Source organism: Lepidochelys olivacea (assembly GCF_965140295.1).
Source record: "Lepidochelys olivacea isolate rLepOli2 genome assembly, chromosome: 5".
NCBI lineage: Eukaryota > Metazoa > Chordata > Testudines > Cheloniidae > Lepidochelys > Lepidochelys olivacea.
This window is the reverse complement of record NC_140415.1, coordinates 13,141,802-13,163,648: the sequence shown is the minus strand read 5'-3', so window position 1 is coordinate 13,163,648 and position 21,847 is coordinate 13,141,802. Positions and strand designations below refer to the sequence as shown.

General features: G+C 39.7%; 1 protein-coding gene across 1 annotated transcript in view; it reads right to left on the bottom strand.

Moving 5' to 3' along the window:
- Window positions 1-4,137: 4,137 nt before the first annotated feature.
- Window positions 4,138-21,847, bottom strand: part of ARK2N (arkadia (RNF111) N-terminal like PKA signaling regulator 2N) — an 80,865-nt gene continuing 63,155 nt past the window's right edge. The window contains exons 4-5 of the mRNA XM_084628957.1: window positions 19,312-19,438; window positions 4,138-6,985 (exon numbers count right to left, since the gene is read on the bottom strand). Coding sequence (XP_084485083.1) covers window positions 6,796-6,985; window positions 19,312-19,438 — 317 coding nt within the window. The 3' untranslated portion in view covers window positions 4,138-6,795. The remainder of the gene's footprint in view (window positions 6,986-19,311; window positions 19,439-21,847) is intronic.

Genomic DNA, 21,847 nt, shown 5'->3' with positions numbered 1-21,847 from the left:
GTAGTGTAGACCAGGGCAAAGTCAGTTAGTCCTCAGCCTTACCCTGGAGGTTTGCAGAGCTTTAGGGTGTTCTAAAGGGTTATTATGAGTATTGGGATGAAATTGGGCTATTTAAGGCTATCGTTAAAATCTGAAAGCGCTTCCAAAGAAAATGGCAGGAAGACTATTGCTTAACATTTAAAACATGCCTGACAACACATCCTGAGAGGAACAATGGTTTTGTGATTAGGACGCTGGACTGGGATTCAGGGGGTCTGGGTACAAATTTGTGGCTCCACCAAAGACCACCTGTGTGATCTTGGGCAAGTCACTTCATTTTTCTAGATCTCAGGTCTCCATCTGTCATGTAAACACTTTGGGGCATGGACGGTCTCCCTTGCGTGTATGTGCAATATCTAGCACAAAGGGGCCCTGATACTGAATGAAGCCTTTAGACAACCACAGTAATACAAATCATCATCGTCCAAACTAGAGGGGAAAGTTCTATTACGTTATCTAGTCCATTTCCCCAAACAACACACAGAGTAAACCCAGGATTAGTCTAGTATTTAAATAAGAGAGAATAAACTTGCAATGGGCAAGGGACATACCAGATGACAAGTTAGGCCTTTGCCACCTCTTTCAACTAGTGGTAACTAACTAAGTCAGGTTTCAGACTAGCAGAGTAATTGGTTAGTCTCTAAGGTGCCACAAGTCCTCCTTTTCTTTTAACTAAGTCAGAGGGCTTGCCATACTTGCTTTAATAAGGTGAAGGCCAAAGGAGTGAAAAGCTACATGCTGACCAGGAAGCTATCTAGGTTTCTACATTACATTCATGACCATAGTACTTGAATACCTAACTGGAATATGTGAGCACTGACACACAACTATAAACTAAGCGTGGAAACAGGTGCTGTAATTTTCTGCATTTTCACTTGAGGATTATGGTTTAAAAAAACCAAAGTGGGACTTCAGCAGGTCTGTGTGAGATTGAGGATGAGGCAGTCTTAGGGAGAAAGTAGCAGGTTTGAACAGTCATGTATAATAAACTCCATTTTCCAGCAGGCACTGTGTGTGTATATATTAACACATGCCTCAGTTTTAAACAGGGCTAATGCTTTTTTCCATCATGGCCTTCAGCAGCTATGTTAGCTCTTGAATGTATGTTTTCAGTTTATTGTCTCAGACAGTGCTCATAAGAGGTATCCATTTGACAGCCCTGCAGATGGAACTCCTTTATTTAGCTACAGAAGAGATACTGCTGGCTTCCTTGCACTGCCCCTCCCCTCTCCAAAACATGTCTCAACCCTGAGCTGGAGGGACCCACCGCAAAGAATGAGAAGATAATTTCATACCAACAAAGGTGCCAGTTGTGATGCAGACACATCACTTAGGGAACTAGATGGAGACCATAACTTCCTTCACATTGGCCATTCAACAACCAGCAAAATGACTTTCAGTTACTACCGCCTTAGTGGAATTCAAACAAGAATCCTAGGTAATAGGCTCCATATCCAATTACCTTTCCCTAGCCACTGAACACACAAGAAACACCTTTAAATAAAATCTTTAGTCAGTATAATAAAATAAAGGTCCCGGGAGGGCCGCAGTTTTAACATGATGGAAAGGACAGGATCTTCAGTAGGTAAGGACCCTGTAGTAATTCCCTGATGAAGGGCGCGCTGTGATTCTCCCTTTCTTAGTGTTCTGCAGAACTTTGCTTTCTAAACATTCAGCCTAATCAGGGCTTCTCACTGGAAGCAATAGCATATCAAACACTTAAGATTTTTCATCAGCAACTTGGGAAAAACACTACATGTTCTAGTTCTTTTGCCCTTCCATCTCCGGCATGTTTTCTCACTTGCCTCTTGCCAATTTCTCACATGCGATCCCTAAATTGGCAAATCAAGGCAATAACACAGGAGGTTTATCGGGGGTTAATGAGTTCATCAGGTTTACCCCTGCCCATTTCACCCCCTTAGATTTACCCTTTGAAAAATGCCATCCCCCCTATCAGCAGCTGGCAGCCAATTTTAAGCGGAATTGTAAATACAGCTGAACAACCATCTCCAAGAGAAAGCAGCCAGGGTGCGTAGGGGTGTTCTCTACACATCAGTGTTCTCATCGAGTCTGTACAGAACACACCCATCTGCTCAGGGACATGAGAGTTTTGCTCAACCCTGGTATCAAGAAAGACTCAGGGATCTGAACTCCTGGACTTTTCCATCTCATTTCAATATTAGGTGGAGACTATTCTTATTTTTACCTGTTCCAGAGCACTTTAAATGCAGGACCTGTTGGTGGTAACCCCGCCTTTGGATTAGAACTTTGGTGGAGTGCTGCTCTTTTCCCAGTGTAAACTGTAGTCGTAATTCATTGATACTCTGGGAAACAGGGCGCGATAGCAATGGTCATTCAGACTATGGCCCTAAGAAGGCGGAACGGTGGGAACAGCATTTCACCAAAGGATACAGAGGTATTTACAAATGCTACTGTGAAAGTGGACCACCTTTCAATCCATTTACTTTCAATTCCCATTTCAAAGCAGATGAAACAGCTTTTCAGCCAAGAAATTAATTCGCATCCAGAAGATCTTATGGGGTGTGGGGGGGTGAGGAAGGGAAGAAAAATCAGGACTTATTAGCTCTTGCCAGCTCTTGCGTTGTCCCAGGAATCATGATTTTCATAAAGAAAAGTGGCAATACGAAGTGAATCAGCCTGAGCCAGGAGGAAAGAGGTAGGTGGTTGGGGTAGAACTTCAGATGCTCTATATTTCAATTTATGAAGGCTTAGTTTATGGTACCCTTCTGGGTGTGAAGAAAGCAGATTTTGAAAATATAAATGATAGAAAAATGGTTAGAAACATATCCAGCCTGTTACTGCAATCTTTCAAAATGAGCATCAATATCAAATCAGGAGCTGAATGACTGGGAGGTGCACCAAACTTTGCATCAAACTCTAAAGTGTCAACCTCTCTTCTGATGCCCGATGTGACATTAGTTGGAGTCCTGTACCAATGTCCACAACACATCACCACCACAATTTGTAATTTCAATACTAAGGAGTGAATGGGTATGAAGAGTGAACTACCCTCAGCACCTCTCCCTATTTATCTTTGTATTTAGTATATATGGCACTTAGTGTAGTACCAGCTTGCGTCCTCATCTAACAAAAAGACTGATACTAAACAAAACTCTTCCTCTACCCTCTTCTCCTGCAGGAATAGCTTGAAAGGTAGTAGATTTCTTTTCTTTCCCTTTGCTTCCCTCCTATGCATAAGCAGACTGAAAAGTAATGGGAAAGTTAAGTCAAAGTAAGGAACTTGGCATTTAATTCTGAATGTGGAGAGGCCCATGTCATTCTTATCTATTGCAGGAGTGAGTTCCATAGTCTAGATCCAACTCCAGGGGAAGTTTTGTCTCCCACATTCAGACGTCTCCCCCTATTGGTCAGTTTCATGGTTCCAATAGAACTTGGCTGACATGGGTGGTCACAGAGGAAGAGTTGTGATCCCAGGTAGCTGGGGCGAATCCTATGGAAGGCTTTGAGTATCAGGACTGAGACTGAATTGGACATGGTATTCTCATCCCTACTTGTGGTCCCTGCCGGTAAGGTTTAAGGCACATGGTGGGAATGGTTTGTAGAAACCTGTCTTGCTGGTACCCATGGTGTACCTAGGTCCTATAAATAAATATAGGAATCCACTATTCATTGTCACCAGTTGTCACCTCCCATCAGTACCATAATCCAAAATTGTTGTGCTGGACCAAGTCTTTGACATGCTGGATAAAGGAAAGCTTTTGTGGTGAGGAAATAAAACATTTAACATTCTAGGCATCTAACTGAATGTCAGAGAAGGGAATAGTACTGAATTCTAAAAGTATATAACCCACTCTCAGAGCTTAAAGGCTTTATTTTGGAGGCACTCCAAATATCACAGTATTAAATGGAAGTGGAAAAAAAACTCCCACACACGGTAATATTGTTTAAATAATACACTCTATTTTATTTTGTCTTAAAATAGTTTAACCTTTATGCTACAGACTTGTTTCAAAAAACAGAAGGTCTCATCTTGCACCAAAAATATATATATATTTATTTTTTTTTATATATATATATATATATATATATAACACTCTTATTATTTTTTTCCTCCAAAGACCATTAAATACTAGATGGAAAATGAGAACTAAATAATGAGTGTCAAGAAGAACCAAATTTTTAACTAGAGTTGCACATTTTAAACATTAAATTCTAAGCAATGATTTGTCTCCACTGCAGAAGATTCCAAGTTCAAACGCTAGCAATAGAGGAACTGCTGAACCATAAAGGGCTTAAGACAGTGCCCACTGAAGTCAATGGAAAGCCTCCGATTGCCTTCAGTGGGCTTTGGGATCAGGCCCCAAGTGCATTGGTTGTTCGCCATACAATGGCTAACATTTCACTTTCCTGTTGAGAAGAGCAAAATTGTCCAGGCACCTTTTGCTCTCTTAAAAAAAATCCCCCAAAACAAAAAAAGAAATACTTCCTAGCTATCCAGTGATTGTGGTTTTTAGATCACTACCCTTTAAAATTTGTTAAAAGAATAAAAGAAATATGTAGTGTTTTAAATAAAAGAAAAGAAAACCAGCATCAGACTAAAATACATGATTTGTTTAAAACAAACACAGTGCACAATTGAAGGAAGTTTGGTTAGGATGCAGTCATTTTTATATATACATGGAAGTCACATCATATACAAACTGAGAAACAGAAAGTCTGTTTGCAATTTTTTAAATGGAAGGACTACAAATGGGTCCCTGCAGCTTTCTTAGAAACTGATCTTTTAAAGACAACTTCATGAAACAGTAAAAAGCAGCCACACTAAATCATCTTTCCCAGTTAACCTACAGCATGGTGCTAATCTGCTAAAATGATGGATAAGTTATGTAATTAACCAATTAGGAAAAAAGATCAATAGTCACTATTAATATAGTGAACCAATATTACAGGACAGTTCTCTACTGCAATGAGTATGGATTCCATTCACTACACTCCCTCCCACCCCCAAACAAAGACCAATTACTAGAAGCACCAAATACATCTTACAGGTTATGGTCATGCAACACGCTGATCACCATTTACTGTTTTAGAAACTTTTAAAACAGAATATAAATCCTTTTCCTAGTTGCTCTTTAAAGTGCAGTCACAACCTTTCCACTTTTTGAAGCAAAGCAAACTGTTTACTATTAACAATACTAGAATAATTTTTTTTTAAACAAATCTATGCTACCAAAGGCAAAATGCTTGTCCATACAGCAAATTTTTGGAAGCCACCCTGTGCTCTTGCAAACTGACACCAAATCAACCAGATCAGGACTCGCGGTGTCCTTTCTACTTGCTGCATAACCCTAGCTGGTAAAAATTCTGTGTCGGAACTGTAGAAAAATCCCATTAAAAGCATTTTGAATACAAAAGGACACATTTCAATTGCACAATAGATATTTAAAGTGAACATCCTCTTGTTTTGAAGTTTAGTCTTTGGTTTTTACCTTGAACAGGAGCCAGTGTGAGTGATTAAGGGCTACTTCAATACTTACTATAGGGACTAATGCTTACTAGAGTGTCTAGTCCAATTGATTTCACTGTAGTAAACACCCAGCTTTGGTAGGTAAGTGTTTGCAGGATCAGACCCTAAGAGAGGTTCAAACACTAGGATAGAAAACATGACCTAAGATAGGTAAATGGGCAGAACTACTTAAAACCAAAGGATAAGTGTAGGCCCTGATCCTGCAAAGTACTAAAGCACATTGACAGTTTTAAGCATTTGAGTAGCCCCATTGATTTCAATGGGGCTACGCTGGTGCTTAAAATTACACATCTGCTTAAGTGCTGTGCTGGAATGGGGCCTGATAGAGTAAGTTTTCTGGAGAAGATGATTGAAGGAAAGAGGTAAAATACAAAAGGAACCTTTCAGAAGGAAGAAGATTGAGAGGCATGGTTAAAAAAAATCAGGATCCTAAAATGCAAGGGATTCAGATCCCTTTAAAATGGGCAGGAATGCGGGTCTTTTTGTGACTATTTTCTTATGCTTTTGTGCTGATCAGCTGCTATTAAGTCATTGTTATTTGGGGGGGAAGAGGGGGGAAATGTAACATCTGTGGCAAATGACCAATAAAACACCATAGCCAAGAAAGACAGAAGACAGCACTGAACAGAATGTAAACTATAAATTACAACAGAAAATGACAATCCTTGAATTAAAAAGTTGTCCAGTGCATGTTATGGGCCTTTCTATAAAACGACAGTCCTGCTGGTGAAGAAACCAAATCAAATTGGGTAAATACTGTTGGTCCAATTTTCAGAAGGGCTGAGCACTTGCAGTTCCACTGAAATCAATGGAAGGGGGCTCAGCACCTCTCAAAATCAGGCCATCACTGTCTCTGATGCTCACAAAGCAAAAACACTAGCTTCTAGCAACAAAATCAATTTACTGGTAAATTAAAATCATTTTGATATCAGTGGTGGGAGAGGATGGGAGCGTGTATCTGTCTGCACAATTATTTCTTTAGATTAACACACACAATGCATAACCATAGGTGTCATTTAAATTCAGTGCTATCAAGTTTTCATACTAGGAAAAATCCTCCTTTGAGAAGGTAATATATTTGAAGCGATATTAAAATGACACTGCATTCTGATGGAAAAGGAAATTCTCCAGGAGTTTTAAGTCCATAACGCTAAGAACAGGGCTTCTGAAGCTGAAGCTACAACAATGAACTTCCGTGCCATAAAGAGGGGAAGGGATGGTGGGGGCAAAAACACAGTGACATTGCTTTACAGTAGATATTTGCGTCTGGTATCCTCGTCCAAAGTGAGATCAACTACTTCTGGGGGTGAAGCCCAATTCTGCTGGGGGGCCACCGCTGTCCATGACTGTGTTTGCCGAGTGCTAATGTACTGTGAGCCTGAGCCATGTTTCCAGGAAGACACACTCTGAATCACACCTCCCCTAGGATGGGCACACCTGCAACAAAGCGAAGAGCAAAAGCATTAACACTATTGTCAACTCTCCATATAAAATCCTTCATTGCAATATTTCAAGGTGTTAATTTGCATCCAATTAACAGGTCTCTATGCAAAATTTGCTCGTGCCTTTTCCATTTGTGGAGTCCATGAAGGTCTGCCAACATGACTTACTACATTTTTATATATATATTTTTTGTGTATATATACATATATATATACACACACACACATATATACATACACACACACAAGACCAGATTCCCATTACCAGAGATGATACATGCCTTGCAACGATTATAGTAGACATACCTATGTTTTGTACAATTATTTTTTTAAAAAATAAGCCATTATCCTTTATTGCCTTTGTAGCCCAGTGGGGTATTATATTTACTTGTATTATATTCACTGCTTTGTATCATATTCTGATTCATTATATTCAACAGTATATATATATATTCAACAATATATATTTATTATATTCAACAGTAATGCAAGGAACTTACAGGCTTGTATCCTGTAAGACACTGGCTGCAGCAGTTTTCATAGGCCTCAATCCTCATGCTCTTTGGCATAGATAAATTTACGTAACACAAGTTTTGGGGAACTGGAAGTAGAGCTTAGCGGGGAATTTTGTCTATAATGACATCAGCCAACAATAGAAACATGAACACACACCAACTTCTGGAAGGTTCTGGACGGAACATCCAACCGTAAGAGTGCCATGGCAACGAACTGACCTACATGATGAGTTAAAATCATAAATTTACTAACCTATACAACCTAACATTGGTAAGGGGAGGAAATACAAATAAGGAAGAGGGGGAAAACCCCTACTGAATATACATTAGACACGTAACATCAGAGTAATATTATAAAATTTGCATCCCAGTGTGTGGTCACTTGTAGAGGGAGAGGGAGAGGGAGAGAGATGTAGCCCTTGGGAGGGGCCAGAATAATGGCCCCTGGTGAAGATGAGGAAGGTGACGGTGATGAGGAAGATAATGGCTAACATTTCAGGTTGTTCTGCAAGGGATGGTGAGAGTATGGATATTCAGATATACTTTATGTATTATCTTTATTTACCTTACTGAGTTAGAGTGTGTGTGACTTTGCTAAATGTATTAACAGATTATTTATTTGTAAATTTAAAAGAGTTCCTATAGTGTGAGCGTTGCACCTGTGCACATCGGGGTTCCCAATTATATAATAATTGTAATAATACAGGGCTTGATCTTGGGACAAGAACCTGTCTAACCTTAAGGTGATAACTGGGTATTCTTATTCATAATCTATAGATCAGGCTACAGATTGGTGCCTGAACAGTGACCCTGAGGGCATACCGCGGTAATCTCCCTACCCGGGATAGGTAAACTCACCTCTGGTAAAATCTAAATTAAAATCCAGGTAAACTCTTAGTCAGAATTTAGTTCCTGTCAGAAACACTCACTGTAACTCACCAGGGACTTGCTCTTTCCCCCTCTGCTATTGTTCCTCTTTTCTAGTTCTTTGCCTCTAGTCTACTATTTCTGCTTTTTCTTAGCAAGAGGGGGAGGGTATGCCCCCCTGGAGGACAGTAGTAACACAGACCCACATCAAACAGAGGAGCACTTGATTTCTTGACTATCAGATTCACTTGGCATGCCAGAGGCAGGGTGGGACCCTCGTGGGTAACCACCTGTCTCCCACCATTAGATGCTCAAGGAAATTATAACCACATAAGGGATGCAAGTGAGTGATGTGGGACTTCAGCCTGACTGCACTCCTCATTGGGTATTATCGACTAGTCACTGGTGTTTAGAATCACGCAAGGAGGGGATTCCTTTATACACATGTTAAGGGGGCTTTGTAAACTGGTTGTAATTTTGAGGTACCTATAAGAGTTACTATGGCAGTCGCATTTGGCCCAATGACCCACACTTTGAGGTGGTGCCAAGAGGCCGCAGCGGCTCAGAACTTGTACGGTCCAGGATACTTTATTTCAGTCCCCTCAGCTCTCCCGGGCTGAGCCCAGATCCATCTATCAGCAGCCTCCCCTTTGCTGCTCTGTAGGTCCCGACGGGGTAATTATTCTCCATCGGATAAGAGCACATTAGCCATCGAGGGAAGAGAGGGGGAGCAGAACCCCATCCCCTCTGCTTTTCTTGAGACTTGTTCAAGTAATTGTTGAAACTGGTTAAGGGGTTAATTATTTAAGGAGGGACACGTCTACATATGTACAGTGTTAAGTGCTTATTGCGCAGATTTAGAATGCAGCTAGCTAGTAAGATTTAATTGAGCTCATTTGAAGTAGGAGTTGGAGGTAAGTGGAGTAGAATCTGCTCAGAATTCTGGTTGTGGTCGACCAAAACATAGCATACAAACATATTAAAGATTATGGAGGAGGTTTCATACAAATGCAACATGGACTAATTTTTAATCGCCCTAACTTGAATTTGTGTGGGGGGGTGGAGGGTGAGAAAACCTGGATTTGTGCTGGAAATGGCCCAACCTGATGATCACTTTAGATAAGCTATTACCAGCAGGACAGTGGGGTGGGAGGAGGTATTGTTTCATATTCTCTGTGTATATATAAAGTCTGCTGCAGTTTCCACAGTATGCATCCGATGAAGTGAGCTGTAGCTCACGAAAGCTCATGCTCAAATAAATTGGTTAGTCTCTAAGGTGCCACAAGTACTCCTTTTCTTTTTGCGAATACAGACTAACACGGCTGTTACTCTGAAACCTAACTTGTGGGTTTGTTCATATGATCATATGTCTAATGTAACGTAACAACTAATGCTCATCAGTGGTTAAAGACTCAAATGGAGAAATGAGAAGCAACAAGACTGTCTAAGCACAGCTGTTAGTATAAATCCAATTTTCACCAAACCAGGGTGTTAAAATCCCAGGAGACTAAATTAAACGGTAATATAAAGGAATGGTTGAATAAAAAGTATCAAAGGAACAAGGGAAAAACCCTTACTTACCAGAAAGTACCAAAAGCTTCATTTTAGAGACCTTGTAACTATGCATTTAGCCCATACCCTGTAATCCACCAAGACAACAGGCTCTGTGCTTTTAGCTTGTAATTTTTAAGTAATCCTCAGCAGCAAAATCACTTAGCCTTTGACCAGCAACTAACATGTTACTGAAAGGGGAAGTACTTTTGCACTCTGTGCTTAGGAGGAAAAGGGGAAGTAGGCAAAGAAAATTGCTTCTAACTTGAATTTGGCAGCATATTATTAAAGAGTAGGGACCCATAAAACATCTTATATATATTTTAAAAACATATCCCATAAATTAAGAGAGAAGGTTCAGCATCTTTTAGACAGACTAGACATAACCTTGTCTAAATGTGCATGTACAAGATAAAGCAAACTCTGTTTACTACTCCTCTAACTTGTAAGTGGTAGGGGAAGCAGTGCATAAGAACACAAAAACGGCCATACTGGGTCAGACCAAGGGTCCATCTAACCCAGTATCCTGTCTTCCAACGGTGGCTAATGCCAGGTGCACCAGAGGGAATGAACAGAACAGGTAATCATCAAATGATCCATCCCTGTCACCCATTCTCAGCTTCTGGCAAACGGAGGCTAGGGACACCATCCCTGCCCATCCTGGCTAATAGCCATTGATGGACCTATCCTCCATGAGAAAAAGTAGAAAAAGGAGTGAGGTAACGGCCTTAGGGAATAGTCAAGCATTAAGTATTTATATTTTTTTGTTACTTGCATGTTTGTATTAGATATATTCCTAATTTAACTAATTGGTTGTGCATTATTATTCCAAAAATAGGTATCATGTTAGTTGCAATTCCAGACTTACCCAACATGGTAAAGGAAGTCAGCAACATATAATCTTTCTGCTTCACACAGGAATTATTCTTTTAAGGAACTATTGACGCCTCTCACAAGCGACAGGTAGAAAACTTTGCTACCACAATATAAATCATGTTTATTATTATAGGTCCTAGTTCATGAAAATAAAACATTGAATCTATCTAATTGCAATTTTCCCTTTATATTTCCTAAATAAAGAAAGTGTTATTTTTTTTTTGCCCATTTCTGTTTTAATCTAGGATTTAAAGATTAAAGAAAAGCAAGCTCCTGACTAAATCATTAAACTTCTTTTATAGATAAACCAAGGTTGTAAACCCAGGACATTTAATAATTTCAACCCTTAGGTTTCCTGGACTTGCTCTGAGCAGCAATATTTAATCCATTGGTGGTATAGTTTGTGGTATGTTGGGATTACTTGTTTGGATTTATTTTTATGTTTTGTGTCACGTAACTAGTTTAGGATTTTTCATACTTTTGTTTTTATTGCAACAATCTTTTTGTGCGCAAAGATGTAAATAATAAAATTATTACTAGTAAAACATTTTTCTTTGTGGTACCACACTATTTCAGTATTATAATTAAAATCTAATTACAATGGGTGTGTCCCTATATTACAGCTAGGGTGGTTCAATCTTTGCAGAAATCAAAGATAGTTAAAATTAAATTATTAATTGAAACAAACCTAACTAATCGATGTGTATATAACACACACACAAAATTTTGATTTAGAGTTTGTCAAGCCATGTGGCCAGTTTGGCAGAACCCAGATTAAAATTCAGAAGTTCACTGAGCAAACCACCATCATATTAATGTAGGTTTCATAGCTATATTACAGCTACAATGCAGCACTCTTGCTGTCCTGACAGTTTGTTCAGGGAAGCACCTGGCCAATTACATGCAGACTCTCAAGCTCCAGTACGTGTACCATGTGAAGGAAGCAAAGAAAACAGACTTTGTAGTAAACCTCCAAATGATGACCTCTAAGGCTGAAGTAACTGTGGTCTGGAATCAATGGCAGCAGCCTACTCTTTGGTGCACTGCTATCTTTGAAGTCATATGATTTTGTCCCCAAATGGCAGTATACCGAACTCAAGGACGACTAATTATCATGGACAGTATTGAATTTATTGCCTGAACTGATGGTATCAATGTATATATGTACTAGAAAACAATATGTATCTAAAATGGGCCTATTGTAAAGGGCATACCAGGTAAAAGGGCAAACCTTAACTATACACTAATAAATGTAGCCATGTCACCTTTAGTAACCTGGAAAAAGGTCTGCCCTCTAATCAATAACGCCAGGGTGGTAGGTGGCTACACTTATGCCAGGAGTAGTAATGGATACAATTGTTATATCAATTTCTGCATACAGTACACACATATAGCACAATTTAGAATTGGAAAAGGCCCCACATTTAATCAAGGATTAGCAGTTGCTAAATTATATTGTTGAAACTGTTTTTAAATATGGAACAGGAAGAGCCATTTGCTTTAATTCTTATTTAAAAGTGCCATTGAGAACAACTCAGATATGGGGTCTGTGACACTGCACCCTAATTAAGAGTCTTATTTAACTAAGATTACATCACGGCACCTCCTTGCCTCTGTTCAATCCAGATGAGGATGTGTTCGGTCACTTTGCAGCTATCCACTCAGTAGGTCATCTTGAAAATAACGTCAACATTAAATGCATCAATGTACCTGCTCTGGTAGCATATCACCCAACATGGGAAATTCCAGTGATAGCCTGTTGCTCTGGGTAGGGGGTATCCGTAAATTGGCGGATGCAAGATGTTTAAGGTGGACATACAGCTGCGTGGCCAGAAGGAGGGTACCAACAGAATTTGTCGTCATTGTTGTTGGTAGCCTATCAGGTTAACCAAGTGAGTAGCATGTATAAGAAGGGTGACGTATAGTGGAGATAGCCAGTATGGTAATGACCGAATATCAAGATATTCTTATGGTCAATTGGAGTGCAAAGTCACAGGTTTATATTTTTGTTGCACCCCACAGGCACTTATACACATATACTAACTGGGCAGGCACTTCTCTTTTATCAATCATCTATTGGGTTATGTAAAGCACAGGTTTTAAGCATACAGTAAGGCCCTAAATGTATGTGATAAGCTTCATTAACGATTACCCTAACAAGGGAAGGGTGTCTGTATGCCAATGGGCCATACTTACCTCTATTATATTCACTGCTTCGTATTACATTCTGCTTTATTGTATTCAGCAGTAATGCAAGGAACCTACAGGCTTGTATCCTGTAAGATATTGGCTTCAGCAGTTAGCAGGAGGATTGAAGCCTACGAACTTTAGCATAGATAAACTGAGGTAACTCATACATTTTGGGGAACTGGAAGTACAGTGTAGGGGGCAATATTGAGCCAACCACAGGAACATGAACGAACACCAGCTTCTGGAAGGTTCTGAACAGAATAGCCAACTGCAAGAGTGCCATGGCAACGAACTGACATATATGATGAGTTAAAATCATGAATATAGTAACCTATAGAAGGACATGTTAACATTGGTAAGGGGAGGAAATACAAATAAGGAAGAAGGAAGAAACCCCTGTTGAATACGCATTAGACATGGTAACGTCAGTGTAACATATTATAGAAGTGGCATCCCAGCATGTGGTCAGTTGGAGAGAGATGTAGCCCTTGGGAGGGGCCAGAATGATGGCCCCTGGTGAAGATGAGGAAGATGACGGTGATGAGGAAGATAATGGCTAACATTTCAGGCTGTTCTGCAAGGGATGGTGAGAGTATGGATGTTCAGATGTACTTTCTATATTATCTTTATTTACCTTACTGAGTTAGAGTGTGTGTGATTTTGCTAAATGTATTAATAGACTTATTTGTAAATATAAAAGAGTTCCTATCGTGTGAGCGTTGCACCTGTGCACATCAGGATTCCCAATTATAAAATAATTGTAATAATATGGGGCTTGACCTTGAGACAAGAACCTGTCTAACCTTAAGGTGATAACTGGGAATTCTTATTCATAATCTATAGATCAGGCTACTATATTAACTCAAGACTACCTGCATATGTGTGAATACTGAGATATTGTAACTGTCCAAATATAAGGCACTAATTCAGCAAAACAATTAAACTTGTATTGATTAAAGACAATGGGATTTCAGCATGGACTTGAAGTTAAGCACATGCTTGAGTGCTTTGTTAAACTGAGGCATAAATATGTTACCTTACAACATACTTCTAATTGTTATACTGCCTTACTGACAGACAAAATAAAGTACCTGGTAATATTTAGGAAGAAACAAAACAAAAAGCAAAAATATACAGATGTATTTTGCTACAAAATGGAGTGGTAAAAAGGTCTTTACTGGCACTGATTTAGGATTGTCACATCTCTTGCCACTGATAACCTTCTTAAAATAAGTGCTAGTAAATCTTTCAAACCACTCCATGTGTTCCAAATTTATTTTTTAAAATTCTGTATGATGAAAGCTAAATGAATTTTCCCAGATCTATTCAGGTTACATTCCCCACATTTCTCTGTGATGGGAGACTGAGGATTTTCTAATTCTATTTGATGAAAAACTCTTCCTTGTCCAAGCTGGTTTTTTTAATGTTTCTTTTACTGCTCTTTAAAAGTACTGCATTCATGTTTCCTATTCTGCCTGCGGCCTGCTATTTAACCTTAGATGTAAAGTTCAAGGTGGCTTTTCCATCAGTTTTCTCAAATCTTTTGGAGTTCTATAGATCTACTAAAATTTCTTTCTTTAAAAAAAAAAAGCCTTTAATAATAATTAACAAGACAAGACAGTGGCCAAAGCAGAAGTATCTCATGATGCTTGAGTCCACAAGAACATGATAGTTAGAGTGCATTGTTCCAGTGTAAAATGACAGTCTCTTTGGGCTTGTCTACACTGCGTGCTAAATCGGCGCCGTTGCAATTGATGCAGCGGTGTCGATTTAGAGGGTCTGGTGAAGAAACAATGAGTCAGCGGGAGAGTGCTCTCCTGTCAACTTCAGTACTTACCTTTTGCCTCTTGGGGAGGTGAAGTCAGCAGGAGAGCGTCTCCCATTGACATAGCGTAGTGTAGACACTGTGTTAGGTCGATGTAAGCTAGATCGCTCGGGCTGTGCGTGATTTTTTCACACTCCAGAGCTACGTACCTTACATCAACTTAAGCGCCAATGTAGACCTGGCCTTTGGGACCTAGGCAAAACTAAAGGTAACTTTTCACCCTGAAGATGAAAAAAATCTAGCTATTAATTACTACGTCGAAATGATGCCTAACAAAAATTCATATCCTTGAACAAATCACACAAGGCAGCCAACTGCAGAAGGTTAAATCAAACATTAGCTCAGGAAACATGCTTGACAACCTGAGCATGAGGTCAATACGTCATCATGGTAAATGCAACAAACCCAAAACAGAAAAGGAGAAACAGAGGAAGATTTATTTTTAAATACATGCATGGTAGGAAATCCACTCAACAAACAAAAAACAGCCAATAACTACCAAAAGGATTCAGTGCTTTAAGTAAATACCAAATCATTTCTAATGATGAAAAATGTCATCAAATCACTAGAATCTAAACAACCACAAATGAAAAAAGACAAACTCAAGTTTCACAGCCCACACCAATCCAGCAACACTACAGAATATGGAGCAGAGAAATATAGTGCGAACTGAATACAATCATACAAACTAAGCATGCAAAAAAATACTGATCAAAAACCTAAAACCTTTTCAACATGACAACCCTGCCAGAAGCCCATCAATACTTCATAACTGCAAGCCTAGACCTGCAAGAGAAATAAAATTCTAAATAGGAAACAAACAACCAAAAGGTGCAAGTTTCAAAACAGAACTGATGAGAGATGGCCTCCCCAAAGATGGCAAAATAGTTATAAGCACAAAGGAAAACACAGCTGAGGATGACTTAAGAAAAATGTGCTGGAAAAACAACCTTCTCTCTCCTTCCTTTTTGAAGTGCAGGAAATATTTCCACATTAGCAAGCCTATGTCCACTAAAACTAACTTTCACTAGCAATTGTGCATTGAATTTAGAAAGATTTACATTTTAAGTATTACTGAGGCAAACAACTTAAAAAGTTTAAAAAAGAAAGAAAGGGATGAAACATGAATGTGATTAGTATTAGCATCTACACAAACTAGAATTTACAATGAGAAAGGTCTTCTAAATAGTAGATCTGCAGGATATAGAAACCACGTATTCCAAGTGAGATCGTCTTTAAAAGAATTATCAATGTTTCATAAGATAAGGCTCAATCTGCACACAAAATGTCATCCATCTGTCTGTCTGTCTGTCCCCGCCCCAAAAATCCCACAGGTCTAGGTTGTGCCAGGATCCTATGGCGTCAGACTGAGTAAGGCCTTCTGTGTGACTACAAAGGATTGAGATCTTGGGTGCTGCGTACTTCATACGTCCCTCCTCCCACCAGCCCATAAGTGGTGAAGGAGCAAAGAGGGTGAAGAGTAGGTGGAGCCAGGGTTCTATCTCCCCACGCCCAACATCAGCAAGCAGAGCTGTGCATGTTTCAAATGTAGCTTTGTGTGGACAATAACGACTGATTTTTTTTCCAATTTAGTTTCCCAGAATGTAGAAAAAAAGTCTCTATGTGGGCCTCAATCTGTTAATTACTTCATAATACCTCGGTCCAAAGATAGATATGAGAAGGCATTTGTCATAAATATAAAGGGAAGGGTAAACCCCTTTGAAATCCCTCCTGCCAGGGGAAAGCTCCTCTCACCTGTAAAGGGTTAAGAAGCTAAAGGTAACCTCGCTGGCACCTGACCAAAATGACCAATGAGGAGACAAGATACTTTCAAAAGCTGGGAGGAGGGAGAGAAACAAAGGGTCTGTGTGTCTGTCTATAGTTTGTCTTTGTCGGGGATAGACCAGGAATGGAGTCTTAGAACTTTTAGTAAGTAATCTAGCTAGGTACGTGTTAGATTATGATTTCTTTAAATGGCTGAGAAAAGAACTGTGCTGAATAGAATAACTATTTCTGTCTGTGTATCTTTTTTGTAACTTAAGGTTTTGCCTTGAGGGGTTCTCTGTGTTTTGAATCTAATTACCCTGTAAGGTATCTACCATCCTGATTTTACAGGGGGGATTTCTTTATTTCTATTTACTTCTATTTTTATTAAAAGTCTTCTTGTAAGAAAACTGAATGCTTTTTCATTGTTCTCAGATCCAAGGGTTTGGGTCTGTGGTCACCTATGCAAATTGGTGAGACTTTTTATCCAACATTTCCCAGGAAAGGGGGGGTGCAAGTGTTGGGAGGATTGTTCACTGTTCTTAAGATCCAAGGGTCTGGGTCTGTAGAAACCTAGGCAAATTGGTGAGGCTTTTTACCAAACCTTGTCCAGGAAGTGGGGTGCAAGGTTTTGGGAAGTATTTTGGGGGAAAGACGTGTCCAAACAGCTCTTCCCCAGTAACCAGTATTAGTTTGGTGGTGGTAGCGGCCAATCCAAGGACAAAGGATGGAATATTTTGTACCTTGGGGAAGTTTTGACCTAAGCTGGTAAAGATAAGCTTAGGAGGTTTTTCATGCAGGTCCCCACATCTGTACCCTAGAGTTCAGAGCGGGGGAGGAACCTTGACAGCATTCAATGCAAGAAATATGTAAGGCTTAAAGATTATAAATTAAAACATGGTGGGCCTGCCACCTATTAGGATTTTGTTCCCCAATTCTCATCTCAGGTTGAGCACATGAAATGTTCTGAAATCAAATTACGACTCGTAAAAACATATTGGCTAATTCTTAAGCTACAGTGGGTGTGATGGGCCCGTCTGGGATGCAACCTGGAACTGGGATATCACTGTGCCATCTGTCTCCCCGGCCTGGGCTCTCAGTCACACTGTGACGCTGTGACAAGCTACAGTCCCCTCCAGGACTTGCACTTACACAGACAGGGACACACCCAGCTGCAGTTACATGAACACTTCTCCTCGGCCATTCATGAACTAACAATAGAGAGGCTACAGCCAGTAACCTCCCCCTCCCCAGCCCAACTCCACAGCCTAGGAACCCAGAGCTGTACCATCTTGCCCTGGTCAAAAACCTGACCAGTAAAGAATACCACCCAGTCTACCCCTCCCTCAATGTGGAGAAGACAATGCACCAGTCCCCGTTCCTGAGATTCCCCAAGCACTTAAAGCAAAACACACTGTTTTAGGTAAAAATATAAAACAAATTTATTAACTATCAAAAGATAGATTTAAGTGATTATAATAACGTACAGTAGATTATCATAAGAAATAAAACAAAAATGCAGTCTAAATTCTCTAAACTGGATAGGATTTGAATCTCACCCTGTTAGATAGTACAAACAGTCCACCAAGCTTCCATACACAGGCAGGCTTTCTTCTTTCCCGCCTGAGACCTCCCTTCCCCAGTTCAGTCATAGTTTCTTAGCTGTTTCCAGGTGTTGTCTTCTATGGGGAGGGAGGCCTAGTAGTCATGTCACCTCCCCCTTTTATAGCTTCTTCCACGTGGAGGCAACTTTTGTTTCAAGCCAAGCCCCCAAGCACAATTTGTGAAAAAGTACAAGCAATGAGATGAAGTTCAGTATCACATGATCTAGTCACATGCCCTAGCATGCTTGGATGAGTAATGGCAGCCATTACCTATATTTTGGCTGAAGCATCCACACAAAGCTTATCAGGCAAGGCCAAGCTTTTCCCATGGCCCACTGTCTTCGCTGATGAGCCATTACCTTGGATAGCCCCTTCACTATGTGCTGGCTAGACTGGATGTAACCAAACTTTGTGGGTTTTACCCAGGAGCAAACACATTTGAAATACAGATGCACAGTCAACTCCAGATACAAAAATGATACATGCATACAAATAGAATAATCATATTCAGCAAACCATAACTTTTCCATTGACCCCTCACATGACATTTTGTACAAGATGCATCATAATTCTATTATAACCATATCATAATCAGATCACTATGGTGAATATGGAGTGCAGAGTGTCATAGTGGGCATCCTTACATTTATCACATTGACCATGCAAGTATTTAACGGTCAATGTTCTTAAAATGGGGAATTAAATATCCAAGAAACCATTTCAATACTTAAATGAAATAAGTGCACATTTTTAAGGGCACTGTGTACACACACAGTGGGATACCTTAAACACACCTATTTTTGTGTAACCCTATTAGTATGTTCAGTTGTACACTGAATAAACACATCACATCAGTATCAAGTATACCTTGCCTATCAATATATTTGATATAGAAATCACATGCTTAATCTGTGTACATCTGAAAACATTAATAGGCTAAAAAAGATAGGCAGAGTATAAGAACCTAATAAAACAGTATATATTTTGCATATTTGGCACTGGTCATGGCTGAACTGTAACATCAGAAGTCAGTCAGCATTTTTCTTTTTAATTTATTTTGGCTATTTAAGAGTTTGGATAAAATGAAGAATTCAAAATTAAAATATAAAGCAAAAAATATAATAAGTACCTTGCATGTTCTTGAACTCCCACAATCTCCACTTCACTGTCAGAAGAGGCAATATTAATTTCTTCATTGATCTGTGCATTGCCAGACGAGGTTCTCTCACTTGCTAGGAAACCTGGATCCAAATGACCTGCATAGAAGAAAAAATGCAAACACAACCTGAGCCTAAAGAACTCAGAAAACCAATGCTGAAAGTTACTTCCCATCAAACTAACCACAAACGATCAATGAATTTGAGATAATCTATTAGATCACCTCATGCAACCCCCTCCTACTGCAGGACTGGTAGATACTGTATATTGAAGTGATTTGTCCAATCTTGTTTTGAATGGCTCAAGTGATAGGGCTGTCGCACAAAAGGTCGTACCCAATTACTGTTATGAGAGCTTTCCAACTCTAGAAATAATTAGATTCTTCACCTGTAGTACTTCAGAATTGCCTTAAGAATCAGACTGCTCCTGACCAACCCTGAGAAAAAGTCATATGAAGGCCAAATTATGCCTCATCCTAGACAAAAGAAAGTTCCTTCCAGTCAGTTACTGAAGTAGCAAGATGGAAATTTACAACAATTGTTTTTATTGTACCTTTTCTTAAGATTAAGCCATTTACTCTAGGAACTATTTTTGTATGTAACTTCCAGCACCAGCAATGAATGTATGAAAATCACTAGACAAGGAATTAGCAGTGCCATAGTCATAAACCCAAGCTCTCCCATCACTCAGAAAAGGAAACATTACTGTGAATAAATCAAGAGTCACAGGTTAAGCAGAATAAAAATCTTCTGTGGTGTTTCAGGCTTATTTTTTAAAAGTCAGGGAAGGGGGGCAGGAAATCATGCAATCAGAAATCAATACAAACCATCAGTCCCTTCTTCATGCAGTTTAAACCCTTAAACTCCAACATGTACATAAAGCAACCAATATAAAGTAGTGTAGTTCTTCTCTCTGCAGAGTGTTCTCTATCGGATTCTAGAAAACAAATTTCTCTCTCACATGAAACTAGCCTAGCTCTTCTCTACAAGCTGATTGCCAGTACCTCAGATCAGTGAGGACCTCTTAGATGGGACTCTGAAACCCCTACTAGGATTCCATCCCAGAGCCCCATGACATTGTCTTGCTGGACAGGACTTCCCCCAGGAGACTGCTGGAGAGGTATGTGTTATGGCAAAAGGCCCTCTTCCAGGGCATGCCAAATGGTCTGTTCACTGTCACAGACTAACAGGCAGTTTTCAGTATAAATAGTTTTTCTGGTGACTGATGAGTGAAAGGGCTGGAGAACAGGATACATTCTGCCACCTCTTGGCTGTCAGCGAAACCCAGCCAAGGTCAGCAGAGGCTTGTTCCACATGAGGCTGTCTAATGGTTTAGGAAGTGAGTTGGTGATCTCTGTCTCTAACTCCCACTGACTGCATCATAAAAACCATCACCACAACTGGCCTTTATTAGTGTCAGCAGAGAGAATGGACATGAAAACTGAACTACTCTCTTGCCCACAGAGGTGGTCTCTTTCAAACAGAGTCAAAGCAGAGGGATTGGAAGTGTGGACAAATGTTCACTGCGATTACCTCTGTATCAGCTATGTGGATGATGAGAATTTTGGTTGAAAGGGTACCTTGTCCTTAGCACTGAATTAATTGGGAAAGGATTTGAGAGGAAACATGATGCTAAATACAAGAGGCAGTAGTTGTTGTTAATGATAATACATGGTAGTTATAAATTTCAAGTTACAAAATTCAGATATTTAAATTACAGATGCCCCCAAGAACACAAAATATAGTCTGAAAAATACAGAATTGTCAGTGGACTCTCCTGAAATGCATCTCCTGCCTACAAACATACTCTATCAGGGAATCTTTTTGAAAAAACATTCATGAAAAGATCTGCAGGTGCGTACAGAAAAGTTGTTCTTTAAATAGTATCATTCACTGGACATTCACTTGAGTGGTTCACCAAACAATAAGGATGTTTTTAAAAGCTGTTTTACATACTGTGCCAGACACCACATTACCATGACACAGTAGGTAAAGTCCTAGCTTTGAATTGGAAAACACTAAATCTTTAGCATATTTTAGTGAAGATGTGTAGAGAACCACAAAACACACCTAAAATAGATACCAGACCAAAAAAGCACTCAGGTGCTCTGGTGATAAGTTCTCTAGAAAAGTCAACTACTACCAGCGCTCCAAGGAAAGTTAAAACCTATATCTCTTTTTAGTGCACAGTGGTGAGACGGGAGAGGTTGGGCAGCCTTGAAGGAGACTGCTTGCTCTTCCAACTGCCTGAGGAAACAGCTAGTACAGCTGCACTACACAGTGGGAGAGTCACTCATCCAGAGGGAAAGCGCTCAGATAAGAAGGGAGGGGTGTGTATACATGTAGCTTGGCTGAACACCCGCTAAACAGACAGAGGAGGAGGAAGGGACATGATAACCTCTAGTATTTGAAAAGATCTTGAGAAACGGTTACACATTAGGCCGATACAAGGAAAGGATAATTAGGAAGAGCGGGTTTAGGCTGGATACTAGAAAAACTTTCTAATGG